Source organism: Coregonus lavaretus, assembly GCF_964263955.1.
Source record: "Coregonus lavaretus genome assembly, chromosome: 28".
In the NCBI taxonomy this organism is placed as follows: domain Eukaryota; kingdom Metazoa; phylum Chordata; class Actinopteri; order Salmoniformes; family Salmonidae; genus Coregonus; species Coregonus lavaretus.
This window is the reverse complement of record NC_140015.1, coordinates 17461053-17488428: the sequence shown is the minus strand read 5'-3', so window position 1 is coordinate 17488428 and position 27376 is coordinate 17461053. Positions and strand designations below refer to the sequence as shown.

Below are 27376 nucleotides of genomic sequence, written 5' to 3'. Positions count from 1 at the left end.
CACCAGTGACATCAATAACACCTGGTGTGTCCTTGCCCTCTCTCCCACATACAGCTCATGAGTTTAAAGACATTAACAAATCCTGTATCAAAAGACGTTATATCAGCCAGTGACAAAATAATCTAAATTTAAACCATTTTAAATTCAGGCTGTAACACAACAAAATGTGGAAAAGGTCAAGGGGTGTGAATTCTTTCTGATGGCACTGTACATGTCATACCTCACTTTCATGCAGAACGCAAGACTCTCCCATTTATTATATCAATCAAAAGGAAATTGCAGTGAATGCCCTCAAAACAGTGAGAACGGGAGGTCGTTTTGGTTTTCCACCATGTTTTGAGAAGAGAAGTTAGACTAGCTTTGATTAGATTATTAAATCCCCCATCAGTTTTCTCTTAGGTCCCTGGAGGCCCTCTAATGTCCCTGCCTGAAAAACACACATTTTACATTTATGCCATTTAGCTCTTATCCAGAGCAACTTCAGGAGCAATTAGGGGTAAGTGCCTTGCTCAAGGGCACATCAACATATTTTTCACCTAGTCGGCTCGGGGATTCTAACCAGTGACCTTTCGGTTACTGGCCCAACGCTCTTAACCGCTAGGCTACCTGCCGCCCTCTAACTGTGGCCTTTACACTCTGAAGTGAGCTCCTCTCTGTCGAGAAACTCATTCTATCCAGCGAGGCACGTTGTCTCAAAGTTGGGATTTTATTGAACTTCACAGACACTCAGCATGAGATCCACAATAGTAGAATAATGGAGAGAATTTTGTCTGGGCTAAACACGAGCAGCAGAGAGAATCTCCAGTAAACACACGTTGACAGAAATACTGCCTGTTCCTGGCAGTTCAATGCATTTGGGGTGGCAAAGCAACGGAAGGCATGTTACTTGTTCCGCCAACACAGTAAGGTTACAACACGCAAAATAGGTACACGGAAATCCTCACAAAATCGTGCACGAAAAGCGCACCAGTAGCTCCCCCTTTGGCTGGTTAACCATCATTTTGCAACATGAAAGACAAAATATGCTAAAACATCTCTGCCAATAAAATGTGTATTCTAAATTCCCTGTTCATTGTGTCTGTTTGAATGTTGTGTGGACCTCAGACAACCCCTAAATATCTTTGTTAAAGGGATTCTCAGTACTTTTATATACTTTTCAGCCAGTAGTTCTGAAAGTAGTGCTCACAAGCCAAAAGTGGTCCCCGAAAATTGTGTACTACGTCACATGTGCAGATACGTGGACCACTTCATTGCTAATTTTTTTCATTCTTTTAAATTCTCTCTCAATAACTTTTTTCCATGATTATTGTATTTATTATAATTTTATTTAATTATGTTCAAGTGTTCACCATTACGATACGATATACTTTATTGTACATTTACATGGAAATTCATTCTGTGACGCCAGAATACAAATACACAAACACAATATATTACATGCAGTACTGAAAACTGGAAAGTTAGTACACAAGTCACACATTTACATTTTCACATATTCAAAGTCTCTGCGGCCTACTGATCGGCTGTGTTTTGGGCCTGCATCTGTCCTATGTCCCAATGTTCAGCAGCCCGATGGCTGATGGAATGAAACTTGCCTTGCTCCTATTCTTACTGAACAGTGGGACCCTTAATCTCCTTATGCTAACTCAATCTTGCTCACTCACATAGCTATGGCTAATTTAGGCTCCAAATTTCCACCCTGTTAGGTTCCAACCTGTTAGGATTATACACTTAACAGGTTGGAAAATGCACACTTTTCTGAAAGTCAAACTGATAGAATAAAATAAAAATTAATAAAAATTATGAGGTCCAAAAGGCACCGCAATGTAGGAATGAGTCGCCAAAGTTCTGGCGCATGTCTTTAAGTGGTGACACCCTATGTGAAGCCTGTCAGAATGATGAATCCTCCGGTTATTTGACCCGACACTCACCTCACCCACCTTACTTCTCCTTCAGTCTCTGACATTTCTAAACCACTTTGTACTCCCTCCCTTCCTTGAGGATGTTTGGGATTTTAACATAAGTGAAAGCTGTGACAGACCGAGGACATCGAAGTCCTTCAACCTTCGAAAGGAACTAAGGGAACTTTTATCTTATCTCTAACTTGTCTCTTGGTAATAGCAGGCTGTCCATTTTCTGGATAAACCTAAAATAATAAGGATATTCTTTCCCTAAATTACAATACATGAAATAGGTTATACTGTATAATTGCACCAATATTTTCAAAGGACCGACATTTCCCGACTGACAGTTTTCCACATTGGTGCTTTCGAAAATGCCAACTTGTTGCCTACTAAATGTTTTCTATTAGCAACTGTTTGTGGGTTACTAGGGTAAGTTAATGATTGAATTGGGTGACAGTGTGTCAGTGTGTGCGAGTGAGTATGGTTTGTGGGCATCATGGGAGCAAGTGAGATAGGAAATGACTAATGTCCTGCTATTGACTGTCGCAGCATCCAAATTATTACTAAATGTCAACACGTTGAAGTAAATTCAAAGTCGCTGTAAACAGAACCATTTACAGTGGGGAAAAAAAGTATTTAGTCAGCCACCAATTGTGCAAATTCTCCCACTTAAAAAGATGAGAGAGGCCTGTAATTTTCATCATAGGTACACGTCAACTATGACAGACAAAATGAGGGAAAAAAATCCAGAAAATCACATTGTAGGATTTTTTATGAATTTATTTGCAAATTATGGTGGAAAATAAGTATTTGGTCAATAACAAAAGTTTCTCAATACTTTGTTATATACCCTTTGTTGGCAATGACACAGGTCAAACGTTTTCTGTAAGTCTTCACAAGGTTTTCACACACTGTTGCTGGTATTTTGGCCCATTCCTCCATGCAGATCTCCTCTAGAGCAGTGATGTTTTGGGGCTGTTGCTGGGCAACACAGACTTTCAACTCCCTCCAAAGATTTTCTATGGGGTTGAGATCTGGAGACTGGCTAGGCCACTCCAGGACCTTGAAATGCTTCTTACGAAGCCAATCCTTCGTTGCCCGGGTGGTGTGTTTGGGATCATTGTCATGCTGAAAGACCCAGCCACGTTTCATCTTCAATGCCCTTGCTGATGGAAGGAGGTTTTCACTCAAAATCTCACGATACATGGCCCCATTCATTCTTTCCTTTACACGGATCAGTCGTCCTGGTCCCTTTGCAGAAAAACAGCCCCAAAGCATGATGTTTCCACCCCCATGCTTCACAGTAGGTATGGTGTTCTTTGGATGCACTCAGCATTCTTTGTCCTCCAAACACGACGAGTTGAGTTTTTACCAAAAAGTTATATTTTGGTTTCATCTGACCATATGACATTCTCCCAATCCTCTTCTGGATCATCCAAATGCACTCTAGCAAACTTCAGACGGGCCTGGACATGTACTGGCTTAAACAGGTGGACACATCTGGCACTGCAGGATTTGAGTCCCTGGCGGCGTAGTGTGTTACTGATGGTAGGCTTTGTTACTTTGGTCCCAGCTCTCTGCAGGTCATTCACTAGGTCCCCCCGTGTGGTTCTGGGATTTTTGTGATCATTTTGACCCCACGGAGTGAGATATTGCGTGGAGCCCCAGATCGAGGGAGATTATCAGTGGTCTTGTATGTCTTCCATTTCCTAATAATTGCTCCCACAGTTGATTTCTTCAAACCAAGCTGCTTACCTATTGCAGATTCAGTCTTCCCAGCCTGGTGCATGTCTACAATTTTGTTTCTGGTGTCCTTTGACAGCTCTTTGGTCTTGGCCATAGTGGAGTTTGGAGTGTGACTGTTTGAGGTTGTGGACAGGTGTCTTTTATACTGATAACAAGTTCAAACAGGTGCCATTAATACAGGTAACGAGTGGAGGACAGAGGAGCCTCTTAAAGATGAAGTTACAGGTCTGTGAGAGCCAGAAATCTTGCTTGTTTGTAGGTGACCAAATACTTATTTTCCACCATAATTTGCAAATAAATTCATAAAAAATCCTACAATGTGATTTTCTGGAAAAAAAATGCTCAATCTGTCTGTCATAGTTGACGTGTATCTATGATGAAAATTACAGGCCTCTCTCATCTTTTTAAGTTGGAGAACTTGCACAATTGGTGGCTGACTAAATACTTTTTTTCCCCACTGTATCATGCAAAGGCTTATCACCACAGTTTCATGTTGTCTTTTTTCATGACAAAGATTGCCACACTAAATCACTTCTTAGGATTAATTGTCTTTATCAAGTATCTAAAATGCAAATTGCTGTTCAGTCGCTGCCTGAGCATACAAGTTGAAAATATTTCCCTAATATTCAAGTGAAGTGAACAAATACACTTCCGTAATAGTGCAGTTTTTGGAGTGCAGCAACTGCATCTTATCGTTTGATCTTTGACCATAACAAGTCTATTTAACACTTTCTCTAACAGTTAAATGTCTTTACAAAAAAAGTTTCTTCAGAATGTCAGCATCCCCTTCACCTGAGCATCTCTCTCCATCTGAAGGACAACAGAGTTCTGTGCTAAATGAAGACTGCTCCACAAGGTCTAACATCCCAAGTGCTTAATGACAACACGGAAATAAATGTACACAACCACCAAGCAACAGCCTTTCATCAAGCTGTAAATCAAAGCTCAATGTTAGTCAGGAATAACATGTATTATACGTGTGTGTGAGCTGAGTTCGTTTGTGTGTAGTGCTGTACTGTGTGTGAATGGCACACGACGATATTTCAAAATAAAATACTGTATACATCTCAATAAATAGCTGCAAGAAAATAGGCAGTTAACTGGGAGAGTAAACATGTCCATCTGTTGATGAACATATATCTGGGAGTATCGAGTAGACGAGCTGTGGCAAACGTAAAAACATCCTGGCTAACTTTTGTCCCCTTTCCCACAGTCCTCCAACAGACACACGCCAGCACAGATGGCCCAGCTCTCTGCGTTCTCGCTCAGCAGATGCACACTGGAATTAATCATAAAACAAGACTTACAAATATAATTTAACCCTCTCCTACATGTACTGTTCTTTGCCAATCCTCCCTGGCTCCTTGTGGTCTTTTTCTGATTCAAACAAAATGAGCGTACTATTCATGGAAACCAAATCTTGGGGGATGGGGTGGGGGGGGGGGGGGTTGTGTGTGTGTGTGTGGGGGGGGGGGGGGGGCAGGGAATCTTAATTGAAGGTTTTTGTCCTCTGAAAAATGGCCACCTTACAGCTGTAAGTCAATTTGAATTCTTACACAACACTGCAAAGAACCAAAAGATACATCAATACAATTTCATTTAATCAAATAGGCTCAGTAATACTTAAATTGTACCCATTTCAAGTACAGTACTGGGTGTAATTCTGTTGTCATTCTCATTTTACATGATTAGTGATTTCCCCTATTGCCTAGTGGACTTTATGCCCTGTGGTGAACGATGGTCATGCCCCCTTGTCCCCAGCTTGCAGCTTGAGCTTGGGGCATCCTGCCAACACCCTTTGATAATGTTAGTGAAATCCTACAATAAATACTATCTGCTATATGGGTCATTTGAGGATGGGATCGGGATGGGAGAGGTTCAGAAGGCAACTGTGAAAGCAGAGCATGATGTAAAACTAAAGGAGAGCCATGGGGCCAGATAGCGGGGGTGTTGCTAGTGGCGTTTAGAAATGTCACCCTGTCGGTGTAGTCTAAAGAATTCGGAGAGAAGATTTTTTAATTTGATGTTACTTCATACTATAAATCTATTAATTTTGATTCTGTAAACAGAATTTGTCCCACCTACACCTCGTTTCGATGATGGCTGAGCATACTAGTCCTCATTACTCCCCATTGCGCATTATAAATATAATATGAACACACACAACTGGAATCCAATAATAGGCTACAGATTATCAATGTTTCCTGAAGTTTAAGACCTAATGACCTTCAGATCTACAAGCTCAAAAGTCATCTGTGAGCTCAAGATCAGGCTTTCCACAATCTTCTTACCTTGCTGCGTCCGCCTGTGTTCAGACGTAGAGGGGTGAGGAAGGGGTCAAAGATCATGTGACTGGTCTCGACGTTGACCGGCGACTGCCTCTTTCCCATGGCACACAGGTTCCAGGCGGAATTCACTAGCCCCCAGAAGGATGGTACTGTGGACAACAAGCACAGTGAGTTTAATATCCTTTATCATGTGGATGTCTAATATCACGTTGATGTGTGAGATGAGTAAGTTCTTAAACAGCGCTTAGACTACAAAAACTTTGCCAGGAAACACTGAGGAGGAAACACTGAGTGAGGAAACGAAGTAAAGATATCCCTTTAAAGTCCTTGCCTTACTGTATCTGAAACAGCAGCAGTTAGAGTATGGAGTATGCCATCAGCACAAAATTCCATATTATGATTGTACAGTACTAGGAAGAGCTATTTTGAGAGAAGGGCACGTGAGTGATGCCAAAGTTGATTATGTACACTACCGTTCAAAAGTTTGGGGTCACTTAGAAATGTCCTTGTTTTCGAAAGAAAAGCAATTTTTTTGTCCATTAAAATAACATAAAATTGATCAGAAATACAGTGTAGACATTGTTAATGTTGTAAATGGCTATTGTAGCTGGAAGCGGCTGTTGCTTAATGGAATATCTACGTAGGCGTACAGAGGCCCATTATCAGCAACCATCAGTCCTGTGTTCCAATGGCACGTTGTGTTTGCTAATCCAAGTTTATCATTTTAAAAGGCTAATTGATCATCAATTGATCACTGGCCTAGCCAGTCTCCAGACCTGAACCCAATAGAAAATCTTTGGAGGGAGCTGAAAGTTCGTATTGCCCAGCGACAGCCCCGAAACCTGAAGGATCTGGAGAAGGTCTGTATGGAGGAGTGGGCCAAAATCCCTGCTGCAGTGTGTGCAAACCTGGTCAAGACCTACAGGAAATGTATGATCTCTGTAACTGCAAACAAAGGTTTCTGTACCAAATATTAAGTTCTGCTTTTCTGATGTATCAAATACTTATGTCATGCAATAAAATGCAAATGAATTACTTAAAAATCATACAATGTGATTTTCTAGATTTTTGTTTTAGATTCCGTCTTTCACAGTTGAAGTGTACCTATGATAAAAATTACAGACCTCTACACGCTTTGTAAGTAGGAAAACCTGCAAAATCGGCAGTGTATCAAATACTTGTTCTCCCCACTGTATATATATATATATGTGTGTGTATGTGTGTGTATGTACAGTGGGGAAAAAAAGTATTTAGTCAGCCACCAATTGTGTAAGTTCTCCCACTTAAAAAGATGAGAGAGGCCTGTAATTTTCATCATAGGTACATGTCAACTATGACAGACAAATTGAGAAAAAAAAATCCAGAAAATCACATTGTAGGATTTTTAATGAATTTATTAGCAAATTATGGTGGAAAATAAGTATGTAGATCCTACAATGGATTTAGATAGAATCCCTCTAGATCAGAACCAGTTTAAATGCTTCCAGAAACTGATTTAAGATCAGCTGAAATAATCTTAGTTAACCCTCCCTCGTTACTTGCACATGACATAAGGGACTGGGAGAACCCCTCCTCTCCTCTTAGTAGGGCTCAGAGCCTGGCAGTGGCACAGGAGCAGGGCAGCTGTGACAGATGTGGCAGGCCTGACCTCAAGAGTGAAATCACAACCCCTTTCTGACACGCATGACGTCACCCAGCCGTGATTACATCACGTGGGCCGGCTTGGGAGCGGGTCGCCCAGCTGTGAAACAGATGAGGGTTCAGGAATATTACGCTCTCTCCCTTAGCACAGGGATTAGAGGCTGATACTCATCTGGAATGCCGGACGGAGACTCCTGGGACAACAGTACTTTTTCATTGCTCTTAATTCATGGGCAAGGGGCATGCCTTCTGGGCAAAGCCCAATGGTGGTTAAGGAGTATCAGATCCGTGCCACAACCCCTTATAGATTTCTACAAGAAGATGAAATCACGACTAGGAGTCAATTTCAGAATTAAGAGTCAGCTAATGAATCAGCTAGTGAATCAGCTAGAGAATGCTTGTGAATCAGCTAAGTAGCTAAATCTCAAAAGAATCTGAATAAAGAATCTAGCAAATAAGCAATGGATTTGCCACCCTAAACTTATCAGTGACCCACATTACATGTTGATCTTGGCCAAACTACTCTTAATGCATGATAATGAAATACAGTAGATGAGGATCTGGAATGATGTTGGAATTTCTGAATGTCAACAAAGCTCATGTTGCATATCTTCCTGCTTTCTGAGCCACCACATTGTTTACCAGTTGTAGCTGCATGTGTAGTGGGTTCAATATAGTGTTAACAAAAAAACACAATGTTTAGTAAAATGATCACAAAATGAAGCCTTGTCATTTTTAACTAAACTATCATTGTTTTAACGAACTGATCCAGGGCATAGTTTGATAGTTTCGAAGGCAGTATTTTGGCAACAATTGTTACTTTTGCAAAAAAATTGGTAATGTGACATATACAGTTGAAGTCAGAAGTTTACATACACCTTAGCCAAATACATTTAAACTCAGTTTTTCACAATTCCTGACATTTAATCCTAGTAAGAATTCACTGTCTTAGGTCATTTAGGATCACTGCTTTATTTTAAGAATGTGAAATGTCAGAATAATAGTAGAGAGAATTATTTATTTCAGCTTTTATTTCTTTCATCACATTCCCAGTGGGTTAGAAGTTTGCATACACTCCATTAGTATTTGGTAGCATTGCCTTTAAATTGTTTAACTTGGGTCAAACGTTTCGTGTAGCCTTCCACAAGCTTCCCACAATAAGTTGGGTGAATTTTGGCCCATTCCTCTTGACCGAGCTGGTGTAACTGAGTCAGGTTTGTAGGCCTCCTTGCTCGCACACGCTTTTTCAGTTCTGCCCACAAATGTTCTATAGGATTGGGGTCAGGGCTTTGTGATGGCCACTCCAATACCTTGACTTTGTTGTCCTTAAGCCATTTTGCCACAACTTTGGAAGTATGCTTGGGGTCATTGTGTCACGCCCTGACTCTGGGGACTCTTATTTGTTGAGTCAGGGTGTGATTTTCTATGTGGTGTAGATCTATGTTTCTAGTCTAGTATGTCTATGTTGGCCAGTGTGGTTCCCAATCAGAGGCAGCTGTCGCTCGTTGTCTCTGATTGGGGAACATACAGTGGGGAAAAAAAGTATTTAGTCAGCCACCAATTGTGCAAGTTCTCCCACTTAAAAAGATGAGAGAGGCCTGTAATTTTCATCATAGGTACAAGTCAACTAGGACAGACAAAATGAGGAAAAGAAATCCAGAAAATCACATTGTAGGATTTTTTATGAATTTATTTGCAAATTATGGTGGAAAATAAGTATTTGGTCAATAACAAAAGTTTCTCAATACTTTGTTATATACCCTTTGTTGGCAATGACACAGGTCAAACGTTTTCTGTAAGTCTTCACAAGGTTGTCACACACTGTTGCTGGTATTTTGGCCCATTCCTCCATGCAGATCTCCTCTAGAGCAGTGATGTTTTGGGGCTGTCGCTGGGCAACACAGACTTTCAACTCCCTCCAAATATTTTCTATGGGGTTGAGATCTGGAGACTGGCTAGGCCACTCCAGGACCTTGAAATGCTTCGTACGAAGCCACTCCTTCGTTGCCCGGGCGGTGTGTTTGGGATCATTGTCATGCTGAAAGACCCAGCCACGTTTCATCTTCAATGCCCTTGCTGACGGAAGGAGGTTTTCACTCAAAATCTCACGATACATGGCCCCATTCATTCTTTCCTTTACACGGATCAGTTGTCCTGGTCCCTTTGCAGAAAAACAGCCCCAAAGCATGATGTTTCCACCCCCATACTTTACAGTAGGTATGGTGTTCTTTGGATGCAACTCAGCATTCTTTGTCCTCCAAACACGACGAGTTGAGTTTTTACCAAAAAGTTATATTTTGGTTTCATATGACATTCTCCCAATCCTCTTCTGGATCATCCAAATGCACTCTAGCAAACTTCAGACGGGCTTGGACATGTACTGGCTTAAGCAGGGGGACACGTCTTGCACTGCAGGATTTGAGTCCCTGGCGGCGTAGTGTGTTACTGATGGTAGGCTTTGTTACTTTGGTCCCAGCTCTCTGCAGGTCATTCACTAGGTCCCCCCGTGTGGTTCTGGGATTTTTGCTCACCGTTCTTGTGATCATTTTGACCCCACGGGGTGAGATCTTGCGTGGAGCCCCAGATCGAGGGAGATTATCAGTGGTCTTGTATGTCTTCCATTTCCTAATAATTGCTCCCACAGTTGATTTCTTCAAACCAAGCTGCTTACCTATTGCAGATTCAGTCTTCCCAGCCTGGTGCAGGTCTACAATTTTGTTTCTGGTGTCCTTTGACAGCTCTTTGGTCTTCGCCATAGTGGAGTTTGGAGTGTGACTGTTTGAGGTTGTGAACAGGTGTCTTTTATACTGATAACAAGTTCAAACAGGTGCCATTAATACAGGTAACAAGTGGAGGACAGAGGAGCCTCTTAAAGAAGAAGTTACAGGTCTGTGAGAGCCAGAAATCTTGCTTGTTTGTAGGTGACCAAATACTTATTTTCCACCATAATTTGCAAATAAATTCATAAAAAATCCTACATTGTGATTTTCTGGATTTTTTTTCCTCAATTTGTCTGTCATAGTTGACGTGTACCTATGATGAAAATTACAGGCCTCTCTCATCTTTTTAAGTGGGAGAACTTGCACAATTGGTGGCTGACTAAATACTTTTTTTCCCCACTGTACTTAGGCAGCCTATTGGCACTAGTGGGTTGTGGGATCTTGTTCCGTGTGAAGTATGTTGTTTGTGTACCTTGGACTTCACGTTTCGTTTAGTTTGTTGTTTTGTCGTTGTTTATTCGGTTCAAATAAACATGTATGCATATCACGCTGCGCCTTGGTTCGACCAGTCTATGAACGAACGTGACACATTGTCCATTTGGAAGACCCATTTGCAACCAAGTTTTAACTTCCTGACTAATGTCTTGAGATGTTGCTTCAATATATCCACATAATTTTCCTTCCTCATGATGCAATCTATTTTGTGAAGTGCACCAGTCCCTCCTGCAGCAAGGCACCCCCACAGCATGATGCTGCCACCCCATGCTTCACGGTTGGGATGGTGTTCTTCGGCTTGCAAGCACCCCCTTTTTCCTCCAAACATAATGATGGTCATTATGGCCAAACAGTTATATTTATGTTTCATCAGACCAGAGGACATTTCTCCAAAAAGTACGATCTTTGTCCCCATGTGCAGTTGCAAACCGTAGTCTGGCTTTTTTATGGCGGTTTTGGAGCAGTGGCTTCTTCCTTGCTGAGCGGCCTTTCAGGTTATGTCGATATAGGACTCATTTTACTGTGGATATAGATAATTTTGTACCTGTTTTCTCCAGCATCTTCACAAGGTCCTTTGCTGTTGTTCTGGGATTGATTTGCACTTTTCGCACCAAAGTACGTTCATCTCTAGGAGACAGAACACGTCTCCTTCCTGAGCGGTATGACGGCTGCGTGGTCCCATGGTGTTTATACATGCATACTATTGTTTGTACAGATGAACGTTGTACCTTCAGGCGTTTGGAAATTGCTCCCAAGGATGAACCAGACTTGTGGAGGTCTACAATTTTTTTTCTGAGGTCTTGGCTGATTTATTTTGATTTTCCCATAATGTCAAGCAAAGAGGCACTGAGTTTGAAGGTAGGCCTTGAAATACATCCACAGGTACACCTCCAATTGACTCAAATGATGTAAATTAGCCTATCAGAAGCTTCTAAAGCCACGACATCATTTTCTGGAATTTTCCAAGAGGTTTAAAGGCACAGTCAACTTAGTGTATGTAAACTTCTGACCCACTGGAATTGTGATACAGTGAATTATAAGTGAAATAATCTGTCTGTAAACAATTGTTGGAAAGTGGTTGAAAAATGAGTTTTAATGACTCCAACCTAAGTGTATGTAAACTTCCGACTTCAACTGTATAAAAGCCTTTGTGTCCTAAAACAGTGATGTAACTGTGTTGTAATCCCACTCAGTGACATTTGGTGAGCACAACAGTCGGAGGAAAGAGAGGATATGTCAAACTGAGAACCATGCTCAAAGGAAATAAAAGATTGCCATGCGTTGAGTGCAATGCTATCTAACTTTTAACTCTTTAACCACTTTAATTGCTTGTTGATTTGGTGGAGCAAGAGTGATAAAAACATCTAAATAAATGACGATGCATTCATTGTTAAGGATGCTTCATAGGGCAGATTCAAACAAACGTTATTGTTTTGGCAGCGAAAGGTGCTTAGAGGTGCTGTCAAGGTCGAGGTAAGGAGTAGACCAAGGCGCAGCGTGATGAACAAACATGACTTTAATTAGTTAAAGCGTCAAAATACAAAACAAAACACGACTCGTGACGTCCACGGTATCAATGACCGAACACGGAACAAAAACCCACAACCACAAAGGGAAAACATACAGTTTAAATATGGCTCCCAATCAGAGACAACCAGCCAACAGCTGACACTCGTTGCCTCTGATTGGGAGTCACTCAGGCAAACATAGAATACAACAAACTAGAATGAACACCAACATAGAAATACACACATAGAAATGAACACACCCTGGCTCAACATAATGAGTCCCAGAGCCAGGGTGTGACAGTACCCCCCCCTAAAGGCGCGGACTGCGACCGCGCCTCAACTAAACAAACCAGGGGAGGGCTGGGCGGGCATACCTCCTCGGCGGCGGTTCTGGCTCCGGCCTTGACCACCACCCTCCAATACACCCCCCATAGTGCCCCTGGTCCAGTCTGGCCCCGCCGGCTGGAGCAGGACTGGACTTAACAGGAGCGATCCTTACCAGGCTGTCGACTCGCACCCCTGGCTTGGTGCGTGGAGGAGGAACGGGCCTTACCAGGCTGACGAATCGCACCCCTGGCTTGGTGCGTGGAGGAGGGACGGGCCTTACCAGGCTGACGACGCGCACCCCTGGCTTTGTGCGTGGAGGAGGAACGGGCCTTACCAGGCTGACGACTCGCACCCCTGGCTTGATGCGTGGAAGAGGGACGGGCCTTACCAGGCTGACGACTCGCACCCCTGGCTTGGTGCGTGGAAGAGGGACGGGCCTTACCAGGCTGACTTCTCGCACCCCTGGCTTAGTGCGAGTGGCAGGAACAGGCCGGACCGGGCTGGCGACGCGCACCGTAGGTTTGGTGCGAGTGGCAGGAACAGGCCGGGTCGGGCTGGCGACGCGCCCGTAGACTTGGTGCGGGTGGCAGGAACAGGCCGGACCGGGCTGGCGACGCGCACCGTAGGTTTGGTGCGAGTGGCAGGAACAGGCCGGGTCGGGCTGGCGACGCGCACCGTAGACTTGGTGCGGGTGGCAGGAACAGGCCGGGTCGGGCTGGTGACGCGCACCGTAGACTTGGTGCGGGTGGCAGGAACAGGCCGGACCGGGCTGGCGACGCGCACCGTAGGTTTGGTGCGAGTGGCAGGAACAGGCCGGGCTGGGCTGTCGACGCACACCGTAGGCTTGGTGCGTGGAGCAGGGACAGGCCGGACTGGGCTGGCGACGCACACCGTAGGCTTGGTGCGTGGAGCAGGGACAGGCCGGGCTGGGCTGTCGACGCACACCGTAGGCTTGGTGCGTGGAGCAGGGACAGTCCGGACTGGGCTGGCGACGCACACCGTAGGCTTGGTGCGTGGAGCAGGGACAGGCCGAACCGGGCTGTGGAGACGGATAGGAGGCCTGGAGTGAAGAGCGGCCACCACCCGTCCTGGCTGAATGCCTACCCTCACACACTCTGTGTGAGGCATCCGCACAGGACGTACAGGGCGGTGTACCCCTGGCCTGGTGGCCTTCTGGATCCGCCCCCTTTTCTCCTCCGTCAGCCCCGTCGTCCATGCCGTGTGCCCCCCCCTAAAAATGTTCTGGGGTTGCCTCACGACCGTCCGACGACGACCCTGATCACGCCGTAGCTCCTCTCTACGGCGCGCCTCCACCGTCTCTTCTCCCGGCGCTTCCTCCCATGTCCAGCCCAAGAGCTGCCCCTGGACACGCTGCTTGGTCGTTGCATGGTGGGTTTTTCTGTCAAGGTCGAGGTAAGGAGTAGACCAAGGCGCAGCGTGATGAACAAACATGACTTTAATTAGTTAAAGCGTCAAAATACAAAACAAAACACGACTCGTGACGTCCACGGTATCAATGACCGAACACGGAACAAAAACCCACAACCACAAAGGGAAAACATACAGTTTAAATATGGCTCCCAATCAGAGACAACCAGCCAACAGCTGACACTCGTTGCCTCTGATTGGGAGTCACTCAGGCAAACATAGAATACAACAAACTAGAATGAACACCAACATAGAAATACACACATAGAAATGAACACACCCTGGCTCAACATAATGAGTCCCAGAGCCAGGGTGTGACAGGTGCACCTAGATATTACTGAGGCTGAGCATGAAAGACAACAATTTCCATTCAAAAACTCAGCTACAAAAGTATAAGTATGTCTAAACCCTCACGTGTGAACTCTCACCCCCTTTACCCATGCTGCCTAGTGCTCATGATCTCTATTCCAGTACAGGTATTTTATTGGATCAGGTAGCAGGTGCATGCAGCAGGTGCAATGCAGTATGTCCCAGCCAAGAGCTGAAAACCAGACTCTACAACTACCTCTAGGGAGACTTCACAACACGTGTCGGGATATGCAGCTAATTGAAGTCTAGAGTTTTTTTTCCAGAGCAAAATAGTCAGGATATAAACATAACGTTACAGAGAACAAACTAAAATGAGAACATAAATGTCAATGGGTCTGGAGAGACCACTAGGCCTGGCCAATTCACAGCAATCACAATTCACAAAATTCACTCTGATTTTATATCAAAATGACCAGGAAAATCCTCCCCTCAGATCGTAGGGATTATATTTCCAATTTTCGAAGCAGCCTAAACAAAGAAGACAACATTGGGGCAGGTTGCCATCTATTGAACCTGCTGGACTGTGCAGAGACACTCACAACTCCAGTGTAATGCTTTCCTAAGGTCCTGTGGATATAATTAAATTGGAGGAATAGCTGATGATACATCATGCAGTTAACATCAGAGAGCAGATGTCTTGGGACGTGAGAGAACTACAGATGGAACTACAATAGTTCAAATACAGTGGGGGAAAAAAGTATTTAGTCAGCCACCAATTGTGCAAGTTCTCCCACTTAAAAAGATGAGAGAGGCCTGTCATTTTCATCATAGGTACACGTCAACTATGACAGAGAAATTGAGGAAAAAAGTCCCGAAAATCACATTGTAGGATTTTTAATGAATTTATTTGCAAATTATGGTGGAAAATAAGTATTTGGTCACCTACAAACAAGCAAGATTTCTGGCTCTCACAGACCTGTAACTTCTTCTTTAAGAGGCTCCTCTGTCCTCCACTCGTTACCTGTATTAATGGCACCTGTTTGAACTTGTTATCAGTATAAAAGACACCTGTCCACAACCTCAAACAGTCACACTCCAAACTCCACTATGGCCAAGACCAAAGAGCTGTCAAAGGACACCAGAAACACAATTGTAGACCTGCACCAGGCTGGGAAGACTGAATCTGCAATAGGTAAGCAGCTTGGTTTGAAAAAATCAACTGTGGCAGCAATTATTAGGAAATGGAAGACATACAAGACCACTGATAATCTCCCTCGATCTGGGGCTCCACGCAAGATCTCACCCCGTGGGGTCAAAATGATCACAAGAACGGTGAGCAAAAATCCCAGAACCACACGGGGGGACCTAGTGAATGACCTGCAGAGAGCTGGGACCAAAGTAACAAAGCCTACCATCAGTAACACACTACGCCGCCAGGGACTCAAATCCTGCAGTGCCAGATGTGTCCCCCTGCTTAAGCCAGTACATGTCCAGGCCCGTCTGAAGTTTGCTAGAGTGCATTTGGATGATCCAGAAGAGGATTGGGAGAATGTCATATGGTCAGATGAAACCAAAATAGAACTTTTTGGTAAAAACTCAACTCGTCGTGTTTGGAGGACAAAGAATGCTGAGTTGCATCCAAAGAACACCATACCTACTGTGAAGCATGGGGGTGGAAACATCATGCTTTGGGGCTGTTTTTCTGCAAAGGGACCAGGACGACTGATCCGTGTAAAGGAAAGAATGAATGGGGCCATGTATCGTGAGATTTTGAGTGAAAACCTCCTTCCATCAGCAAGGGCATTGAAGATGAAATATGGCTGGGTCTTTCAGCATGACAATGATCCCAAACACACCGCCCGGGCAACGAAGGAGTGGCTTCGTAAGAAGCATTTCAAGGTCCTGGAGTGGCCTAGCCAGTCTCCAGATCTCAACCCCATAGAAAATCTTTGGAGGGAGTTGAAAGTCTGTGTTGCCCAGCGACAGCCCCAAAACATCACTGCTCTAGAGGAGATCTGCATGGAGGAATGGGCCAAAATACCAGCAATAGTGTGTGACAACCTTGTGAAGACTTACAGAAAACGTTTGACCTGTGTCATTGCCAACAAAGGGTATATAACAAAGTATTGAGAAACTTTTGTTATTGACCAAATACTTATTTTCCACCATAATTTGCAAATAAATTCATAAAAAATCCTACAATGTGATTTTCTGGATTTTTTTTCTCATTTTGTCTGTCATATTTGACGTGTACCTATGATGAAAATTACAGGCCTCTCTCATCTTTTTAAGTGGGAGAACTTGCACAATTGGTGGCTGACTAAATACTTTTTTCCCACTGTAACTCTGTGTTGCAAGTGCAGCTGTAATATTGTCTTCCAAATACTAGGACACGGTACAGACCTTTTAACACTCAGAAAGTTGACGCTTGCAAACTATGTGTGAGTGTGAGACAATCAGAGAGTAATGATGCTTAATAAACAGTGCTTAAAAGGGTGCTGTAAGCCTAGGGGTAATTCCATGGAACAACTTTATAAAAAGGCAGGTGGGTGTTTTGGGTGTTGGTGGGCGGGTCGCAATACCAATTCCAAAGGAGTAGCCTGACAATGTACAACTACTAGCTAGGTTTCCATCCAATTGGTGACAGATTTTCATGCGAATATTCTAAAATCTGCATAAAAACAATATACACATTTTCCCACCAGAGATGTTTCTATCAAGTAACTGACTTATTTGCAGATAAAAGGCTGTGCGTGATGACATAATGCACATAAAATAACTTGTGGTTCCATGTACTGAATAAAAAAATACAAGTTAAATGGGTTTCCATCACATTTAACTCTACCGATGGAAAGGGTTGGATGGAAACCTGGTTACTGACAAGCTTCTGGTTTGACAGGATAATATTCCTAGGTCTAGACCTTCTTATCATCATAGAGGATTTAACACCATCTGCTGTAGGAGGTTATTTTGCTCAGCCCTCGAACAAATCAAATCTTATTTTGACATGGCAAGGAGGAGGAATAAGCGACTGCTTTTCTGACCTTTCCTTTGAGCATCTTCCTTTATCAAAGCTATAAATTACTTGGCTGGCTCACCTATAAATGATTTTGTTGTTAACAGTCTTAAATGTCAGCCATAACCTAGCACCTTGACATAATGTTTAAGCTTTGAGGACAATGCTGTAGCTAATGTTGGTCCAATACCAAACCTATCCCCTCATCCTCCGGCTGCCATACCCACAGGTAGAAATACAGCAGCAATATGCTAGAACATATCTATGTTCATCACATTAGGCAGTGGGTGGGAAAAAGAGGGAGAGGAGCTTAACATTATTATAGCTCTGAGTGAGAGCGGTCCTGTGAATATGGCCTTTTAATATCATTAGAAGATTATTGAGAGCATAGTAATCATAATTATATTCTAGCCTCTTCCCATTCCATTTAAATTCTCTCATAACTCTTTGCGTGGAAGGGATTCTGTTTCTTCCTTCCGCACGTATTTTTTGCCCCTCAGAGTCTTTGCAAGGGCGTCTGTGTATGTGTGTGTGTGAGAGGGAGAGAGAGAGAGATAGCTGGCTGTGATCACTAACTTGGTGACCTACTTTCCAAGACTGCAGCACATACAAATAATAATACAGAGTTATGCTCCTGCAAGAATATACAGAAGGAAGGTGATACCTTTGTTTCTGACAAAAGGTTCAGTTGAATTGAAATCTGTATCAATAAGTTAATGGGCCAAGGCATAATTGCACTCTTTCTGAGCCTGTTTTGATCAATTCCATTTCCTTTCTATTTCAAAAAGTAAAGTCTTTAATTAAATGGCTCCTAATGTACATTCTAGTTGTACAGTTTCCCGTTTTCATCAAAAAGAGCTTGAGGCGAATGAATGTACAATACCATAAACATCCCACCAACTTGGCTACCACCCATATGACACACAGCACATACACAGAGTCACTGTCTTTTGCAGTTGACTGTGTGTGGATGTCTCCTCTCCTGTGTAAAGGTCTCTGTGGTGATGGACAGGAAGCTTCCCTGCGGCTAGGCTGAGAGGCTGAAAGGGCGCACCCCCTGAGTCCACACACTGATACACTAGCAGGAGACATAAAGTAAAAGGTCAGGGAGCATCGCACAACCTTCTACAAAAGACTTCCAAAGGCCTCTGTGTCACCTGCTGTGCTTATCTGTCACAGCTAATAGGCCTTTCTCGCCCTAGCCCTCCTGCCCTAAAGGAGAGGAGAAGAGAGGTTGAAACTAAAGTAATCCAATGACAGAGTAACACATGGAGCAGTTGAGGACAGCGCTGGCCCTCGAGGCAGCAGTTTCTGCTGGTTTCACATATCCTTATAGGAGCCCATTGGCTCATCTAAATTTGCACCCTTCCTTGAGGCCCACATTGACAATTAGGGCCAGGACGATACCAGTATCGCGATACTCGTTAGTATCGTGGCAAGGAAGCAAAACACAAAGCAGATTTAACTTCTTTAGGAAAACAGTGCTAATGTTGGAAACAAACATCATTATGTTGTCTTCCAGAGCAGACCCGGCGCCAGGATAAAGTGACTAAGGGGGCAATTGAAATCGATGAGGGGCTACATTTTTGGAGGTTCTTGCATTGGAATTCTATTTAATTCTGCTTATCACGCTATACCAAAATAAACATCAAGTTCAAATGTAGAGACTCCGAGATCATTGAGTGCTTTTGAAGTGACAGATTGGCGCGAAATCTGTAGCCTATCTCCTCTACGCTGTATCAGTGTAAAATAGGGGCCTTCTAGCAGTCATAAGGACAAATATTCAGCAGGAGGCAGGCAGGTAGAGGTGCAAATGAGTGTTGGATTTATTTACACAGCACTGGGGTTTCAAAGATGATGGTGATATTTACAAATATATATATACAAAGTTCTGACTTCAAAATGTCAGCATTCAAAAGAAAAAGCCTCTCATCAGGCAAAACCTGTCTTAACCAATAAAGCACAGGTGGGGTCTACCAGGCTCAGATACAGCCTCCCCTTGAGTTACCCAAAAGTGAACTAACTAGAATATACCCAAAAGAGCACATAAATACATTTGGTCTAACCTATTCTTGGCGCGCAGGTCAGGTATATCTATGCACGCTAAAGTGCGCGCGTTCACACATCATTAAACATGAGGGAGAAACCGGACACATGCTCCCTAAACAAAGACAAAGAAATTGACAGTAAACTGGTAAGTGCAATTAAATCAAATGTAATTAAATAAGCCAAAAGTTCTTTACCACAAGTGTTGTGCAGTTTGTGAGCTCTCCAAACGTTTCTACTTGGAGAATGAGAAATGGTATGAATGTATAATTATATTTAATGAATTATAAACATTTCCATAACCAAACATTCTAAATTAATGGGGAAATATGTTGGGATTAACAGTAACTTCACTGATGAATATATTTCATGGGGCATTGATAAACATTGACAAACAATTGTCACAATGAAAACAAATAGTGTGCACGAATTGGCGGGAGTCGCCACACACCCCTCCCCTTATTCTGGTCTCGACATTTAAAATGATGCCCGAGACACGTTCCTCACACATAAGCAATAACTTCATAAATATTGTCAGGATGTAGCAGTGGTCAATTCCTCCAACTGAAATCATTACGGTTCAGTATTTCTAACCACCCCCCTTAAACACACACACTACTCAAACTAATGGACATGTGACAGCAAGGCAGAATGGCACATTCCAAACGAGCACTGGGTACATGATACATATTGACCAACATGTAGATTGACAGAGCAAATAAAGGAACATCATAGCAGTTGCCCCGAGGCAGTTGAACACTTTGCCCAGGCCCTAAACACTGTCCACTAACCTTTGGGCAATACGGGGGTACAAACTTCCCCAGATGGGCTTTTTTTGTAGCAGGTAAGGGAGCATTCTCTCCCGAACGATGCACAGTGGACACTGGGGTTGTCTCCAGACCCCCCAGCAGTGACAACTTCTGTGCCACAACCAGGAACATTGTTGCGGCGCAGTCATTTTCTCTCCAAGCCCAGGGAAAGGGTCAGAGCACACCATCTCCTCTCCAGGCTCCGGAGAGAGCTAGGTCATAATCAATTCAGTGTCAGTCAATGTCAGATGAAAACCTCACACACCCCATCATAGGGCAGACACTCCTGCAGAGCGCTCCCCATAGGAAGAGCAGAGGAGCAGGAAGGAGACAGTTGGGCCTCCAACACTTAAACTGGTAAATTTGACACCGCCCTTATAAATCCAAATCTAATATTACATGCTGCGGCGTGTCACGTTATTCACTTAGCCTACCACAGAGATGAGACGTGTTTTTCCTGCTTTTTATGGAAACCCAAAGGAGTCATACCTAACCACCCCAGTGGCCTTCCATAGCCCCCCTACACACACCGTGGTGCACTCTGTCCATTGTGCTGACAGCAAAGATACAGATTGTTTTTGCTATTTTTTAAACTAAAACTGAGGGGGCTAAGCCCCCTTTAGCTCCCTCATGGAGCCGGGTACGATCCAGAGTCACATTTATTTATTTTCCAAGCTATAGCACATCATATTTTACATAGAGCAGGTTTTTAAAGGACCACAGAGTTTGGTCTGCTTCATGTTTGCTATGGAAAGAATATTGCGATACTGGTATCGTCCAGGCCCTATTGACAATAGTGGAAGTCTAGGCAATTGTTGATTTTAAACAGGAAGTCACCCTTCTGTGTATGATGATATAATATTTATGTCAAATGTACCTTTTAAAGAATAACAGCTTCAAACAAGAAATGTCACCAGAATTTGGGCTTGTGTTGTATTATTGAAATGTTACCAGACTACACTTGACTGCACAGTTATATTGGTCATTCGATGCTTCCTCATTGAAAAGGTCTGAGACCTCTATTTTATTCATTGTGCTGCCCTTCTTCTTCTGTATACTTGTATGTCTGTGCTCCCCTTGAGTATGGAGTAAAGAAGCACAGAGAGGGAGGAAGAGGGAGGGACAGGGCTGTGATAACATTTTCATAAGACCTGCAGTCAGAACAGTAGCGAACCTGAAGCTCCTGCTGCAGAGAGAGAGTGGAGGAAGAAGCCAGCCCATGACAATAACACTGCCCAGGAGCAAGAGAGTTGCTAACAAGCAAACCCTCCTGGTTAACAAGAAATGTTCCCTTCCCAAAACAGAGAGGAATGTTTTGTCTGGCTTTTTGTTACAAAACAACCCACTGGACAAAAACTGGTTGAATCAACATTGTTTCCACATCATTTCAACAAAAAAATTATATGTGATGACATTGAATCAATGTGGGAAAACTGATTGGATTTGCAAAAAGTAATCACCATAAGGGAATTTTGTCATTTTTTCACCTAATTTTTCACCTAAATCCAATGATATGGTGAATTATATTGTTGATTTCACGTTCAATTTGCATTAGTTGACAACTCAACCAAATGTAAATTAAAACTAGAGCTTGAACTGACGTCTGTGCCCAGTTGGAAGTGTATAAGATTAAAGGAACATGTTTCTTCATATCATTCAACAAGGAACGTTACTCTGGATTTCTACAAATGTTTTCGGCCTGTAAAATAAGAACAATTTAGAGAAAGGGGAATAAAGAAGTGTCTGACCCTTGATCTGTGGCTAGGGGCAACTTCTACCATCTCCTTAATTAATAGTGGGCCATTGGACACCAATGCTTTGAGTTCATGTGATGTCAGAGTGTTTGTTCAACATCTAAAAGAATTACCTGGAACAAAGCTCCCTTGGACAGCATCTTTGTACGCCCACCAACCGTCATGAATCTTTGGTGAAATTAGCTGTGCTGCAGTAGGAAAAAAACAAAACCACAGTCACAGTAACTATCATGTTGCTGAAAATGATCATTAACTCAGTTGTTAGAACGCTGTTAACTTTCACTTCTTCTTAAGTCTAATATTACCTCTAAAAAGACAATTAGAGAGATTAGAGATAAAACTGAATTGAGGCCCAGGCTTTTGTGGTCAGCCTGACCACATTAAAGAGACGTAGGGTTTGGAATGTTAATTTGTATACCTCCATTTAGTAGGATATGTTACGTTACGTTACAAATAGAATAATGGTCTGGTTACTTAAGACAGAAATGAAAATAGGGAGGTTGGCGTGGGAAGTAGGGGTGCTGGGGGTTCTGCAACACCCCCTAAAATATCAGAATAAAAAATAAATAATAATAAAGCAATCCAAAGGTTGCATGTTCAAGTCGCGTCAGGGACAGCTGTAGCATTTAAGCTAACCCTTCCCCTAACCTTAACCTAATTCTACTAACCTGCTACGTAAATTCTCCAAACCTTTGTTGTTAGTTCTACTAACCTGCAACATCAATTCTCCTAACCTTTGTCCTTACCACAAATGCTAACAACTGAACAAGCAGCCTGGGACCAGAGCAAGACGTATAATAATATACGTCCTCCAAGATGTATGATACTAGACATCCTGCAATCCATATGATATTGTACAACAGCTTTTCCATTCATAACGTAACATATCAAACTTAATGGAGGGAAACAAATCCTATGAATTGCCCTGAGGCCAAGTTGCTGTGGTACAGGTGGTAGAGCACCTGCCTCTGCACCACACAGGATCTGAGGATCATGCCCACTGCCAGCTGTCTCTTACTCTCTCGCTACATTGGTGACAGGCAGCAATGGGATAATTCCGGTGGTTTCTAAGGTGCTAGTTCGCAGGTGGTGCTCTGTGCGAATGGACACGCCTGGAGAGGGAGAATACTGAAACACTGTTCATGTGAGTGTTCTACTGCCTCTATCCCAGGCCCAGGGTTTTGTGGTACAGCACTTGCCCTCTGTACTTCTGGATCTTGGGGTCAAGCCCCAAGGTCAGCTGTTCTTCCCACTAATAATTATGTCAGTGGTCATGAGGGTAAGAACATAAGAGTAAATGTTTTGCTGTCTGGCAGATGTAAATAAGGACAGAAATTAAACATACTTGAAAAGTTCCATCTATTGTCAAATTAGTCTCTGTCATAGCTTATTTTGGGACTGACACCTCCTGGGATGCAGACACAATATTCATTGATGTTTGCGATGATGTAAGATGTGGGCAATAATAATGATATCCACGCAACATGTAAAGAGCATCTGGATGTGGAACACGCCGAATGTTTAATCTAATCTCAGCATTACAAATTTGACAGCCGCAAAGAGATTTTGTAAAATGTTTTCTCATTTGTACCAAATTGGGGGCACGACAAAACAAATCCATAATCCTAAACACAAATAGCCTATTATATAATATTATGACTAAGATTCACGACAATGGCTGGATAATCAACGATTACAGTAATTGTGTTGCTAACTCACGCGCAAGTGGAGTAAATATTTGCTTTAGTGACCTTTAAATGCTTAAACCTACACTGAAACAATTGTTGGTAGACAGCTGCAACACCCGTGCCCTACATTGCACTACAGTTGCAACGGTATCACCAACAGAAGACATTTATGTGTTTCCTTATCCAAATACATTTAAATATGTCACAATATTCTGGGGTTTGTTAAAATGCTGAAGTTGAGCTCATCACTTCATCTCATGTATTCCATTTAAGAACCGTAGGCTTCAAGGCTTACCTGAAGTACAGATGAAATATGCTTGAAAAATCGAAAATATTTCCCAAACGATATGCATTCTTCATTCATTCCAAGTTAATTTTACAAAAGCTTAAATATATTGATTGTAAAGTTTGAGTTATAAACGATGACAAACTTTGATGAGGCATTTTCCACAGCCTGACGCCAATCCGTCAACTATCCAAGGTGTCACATTCAGAGTGGTGGCGCTCTGGCAAAATGGTATGCTAAAAGAACCACGACCGCTCAAAACACGTAATGTAATCCATAAAAAATATATATTCGATAATTTCGACACGATACCGTCGTTCTCTTCGCCATTGAATGTGTTTGCAGACCTAGTACGGACTAAAGCTACATGACTGGCTATCTTTGAATGGACTCAACTTGTCACCGCTCGCGGTAGACCGTCACCATCGGCAGACTGGTCTCATAGACTAGACGTAACATATTAAAGCCATATTACAACCTATGTTGTGATATTTGCATTGTTTGCTATATAAGCTATTCTTTCATATGCCACTGTGATATACAATAAGGCAGTGACAACAAAAAGACAACAGTCACACAGTGGCAGAATAAATTAAACTACACATATGTTTGTGTCATCACAAAACCGGAGAGCAACATCAGTCCAGTGAAGTCCACAGAGCAAATATTGCATGTAACAAACAGTTATATGACCTGCAGCATGGTCAAGCATGTTAATGTTTTCGACAGTTTACTAAACAACTACTGATTTAGAACTACAGAGTTACCACAAGTCAGCACAAAGACAACAGGAGCACTGCCTCCGCTATTCCAGCACCATTTCAACTTAAACATTTAAACATCATCAAATCAACAAGGCTATATATGCTTAGTTTAATACACTGAAAACAAACTTAAAGATACCAAAAACGAATTAGTCCAATCAATGTTTCTAAATATCATATGGCTGTCCATGGTACTGATTTCTGTCTGTGTGTGTGTGTGTGCACAAGTTAAAAAAAAGAAATTGGGGGGACTCACCCTACTTGTAGACTAGTTGAAAGCCAATGACATCCTCCTGTCTTTCATGTTGGCAAAACGGTCTATGGCTCTGTCGTACAGTAGTATGCTTTTAGGTTTGGCTGTTAGAGGTTACCTAGCTAAAATGCTTGCTTGCCTAACTTCCTCGCATGGGCAACAATGAACCAGCTAAGTTAGCTAGCTAGTTGACGTGAGCCTACTAGGCTACATCTAGGCTACATATTGAACTTCAATCGTCTCAGGCACAATATATGAATTTATGGTTAGATCAGAATTGCCGTCATAATCATTGGCCTGTACAGAGAATTAAGTCAAAACCATAAGTCCAAATCCCCATCTCCATCCATTGCTTAGGAAAGAGCCGATTTAGCAAGCTAGCTACTGCAGGACATCAACACAAGCAGATCAGAAACAGACAAGTTTTTCTGACAATGATGATGTTTTGCTAAGGATGTGATGTGATTGCTGTGAAGCCAAATCCAAACGGGCCTCCCTTGGGGGGTGTTTTGCTGTGCCAGGATAACCCACAGTTTAGTTCAGCTCAATGCTGATTGGCTAATTATTTTATACTTTTTTTATCAAGGGAGGCAAAATGCTTGCTGGCATCGATCAATCAAATGCTATGGCGGCAACATGTCATACTCTTTTGTTCCAGACAGCATCAGATACATGGGCTCGGATGATTTCTCCCATAAGATTATGAAAACACAGAGACGAAAGACACATTATTTGATCATTTCATTTTTTTATTCCCTTTTTGCTAACCCTTCCCTTAACCCTTTAACCTAACTCCTAACCTTAACCCTAACTCTAGAGCTAGCTAACATTAGCATTAACCACCTAGCTAACATTAGCCACAACATATTGAAATCGTAACATATCAAACGTTTTGCAAATTAGTAACATATTGAACATTTTGCTAATTCATAATAACATATTGTATGAATTACAATTCGTAACATATTGTACGAATTGGAATTCGTAACATATCATACGAATTGTAATTTGTAACATATCATACAAAATGGATGATGGACATCCACAAATTAATACATACCAATATGAAAGGCAATATATCATACTAAATGGCGTGTCACGGATTTATGTACAGAATAATACGAAATGCTCTGAGACCGAGTTGCCATGGGACAGTGACATGCCAGCAAGGTGTAAAAAAAAGTGATGATCAGTCAATAGATAGGCTACTCTGAATCATTATTCCTAACTTTTATTAATTAATGTTTGTAATGCATCTTAACAGGGAGGGCTTGTAGTCTACGTTTTGACAGTTTGCAAAATATTGCCCAATGGCCATATTTACATTTACATCATTTAGCAGACGCTCTTATCCAGAGCGATTTACAAATTGGTGCATTCACCTTATAGCCAGTGGGATAACCACTTTACAATATGTTATTTTTATTTTTTTTGGGGGGGTAGAAGGATTACTTTATCCTATCCCAGATATTCCTTAAAGCGGTGGGGTTTCAAGTGTCTCCGGAAGGTGGTGAGTGACTCCGCTCTCCTGGCGTCGTGAGGGAGCTTGTTCCACCATTGGGGTGCCAGAGCAGCGAACAGTTTTGACTGGGCTGAGCGGGAACTGTGCTTCCGCCGAGGTAGGGGGGCCAGCAGGCCAGAGGTGGATGAACGCAATGCCCTCGTTTGGGTGTAGGGACTGATCAGAGCCTGAAGGTACGGAGGTGCCGTTCCCCTCACAGCTCCGTAGTGTTAAGTTGCGTCAATTCAAATCTGGTATTAGGAACAAAAGAGGTCAATACACGTCTTCTAAAATAGACTAGTATTTTAATTAATGCAAACCACTTCAATGGTAAATATGATGTTCGTATATACGGGTCCACTGAAATACCACGCAGGGCACTCAGAGAACTAAGCCATTGTTATGAGTTCTTCTTAAAATACTCTGACAGAGATAGTTCCCGCTCCCTGCTGGCCAATCAGAGTAGAGACTGAGCGTAGTTTAGACTTACTCAGCCTATCCGTTGGCGCACAGGCTGGTCCCATCCCCTTGGCGCTCCACTGTTGCACACTGTTGCCAGGCATACATTTGTTATCATCACAACCTGTCCAGAGAGTCAGCACCTTTTTGCAGTACACGTCCTTCGACGGTTCACAGATCACAAAGAGGCAGTGTTCGTGTCTGTGAGAAATACAAGTCTTATCTCATCCTACCCTCTAACGTTCCTCACATGAATCACAGCTTGTTATGTGAAACAATTTATATCAGTACAGTACAAACCTTTTATGTTTAATCATTAATGCATTCTTTCTAAGCTAGTCATCACATCTAGATCCCCACAGTAGGCAAGCACCATGGTCTTGTAGCAGATGCGAGCTTCAACTGGAAGCCAGTGGAGTGTGCGGAGGAGCGGG

At 42.8% G+C, this 27376-nt stretch overlaps 1 protein-coding gene across 1 annotated transcript in view; it reads right to left on the bottom strand.

The window, feature by feature from the left end:
* The window catches only part of LOC311104189 (carbonic anhydrase-related protein 10-like), a 37159-nt gene extending 12801 nt beyond the window's left edge, over positions 1 to 24358 (bottom strand). The window contains exons 1-3 of the mRNA XM_084145892.1: positions 23975 to 24358; positions 22105 to 22179; positions 5942 to 6087 (exon numbers count right to left, since the gene is read on the bottom strand). Coding sequence (XP_084002018.1) covers positions 5942 to 6087; positions 22105 to 22179; positions 23975 to 24032 — 279 coding nt within the window. The 5' untranslated portion in view covers positions 24033 to 24358. The remainder of the gene's footprint in view (positions 1 to 5941; positions 6088 to 22104; positions 22180 to 23974) is intronic.
* Between the last annotated feature and the right edge of the window lie 3018 nt (positions 24359 to 27376).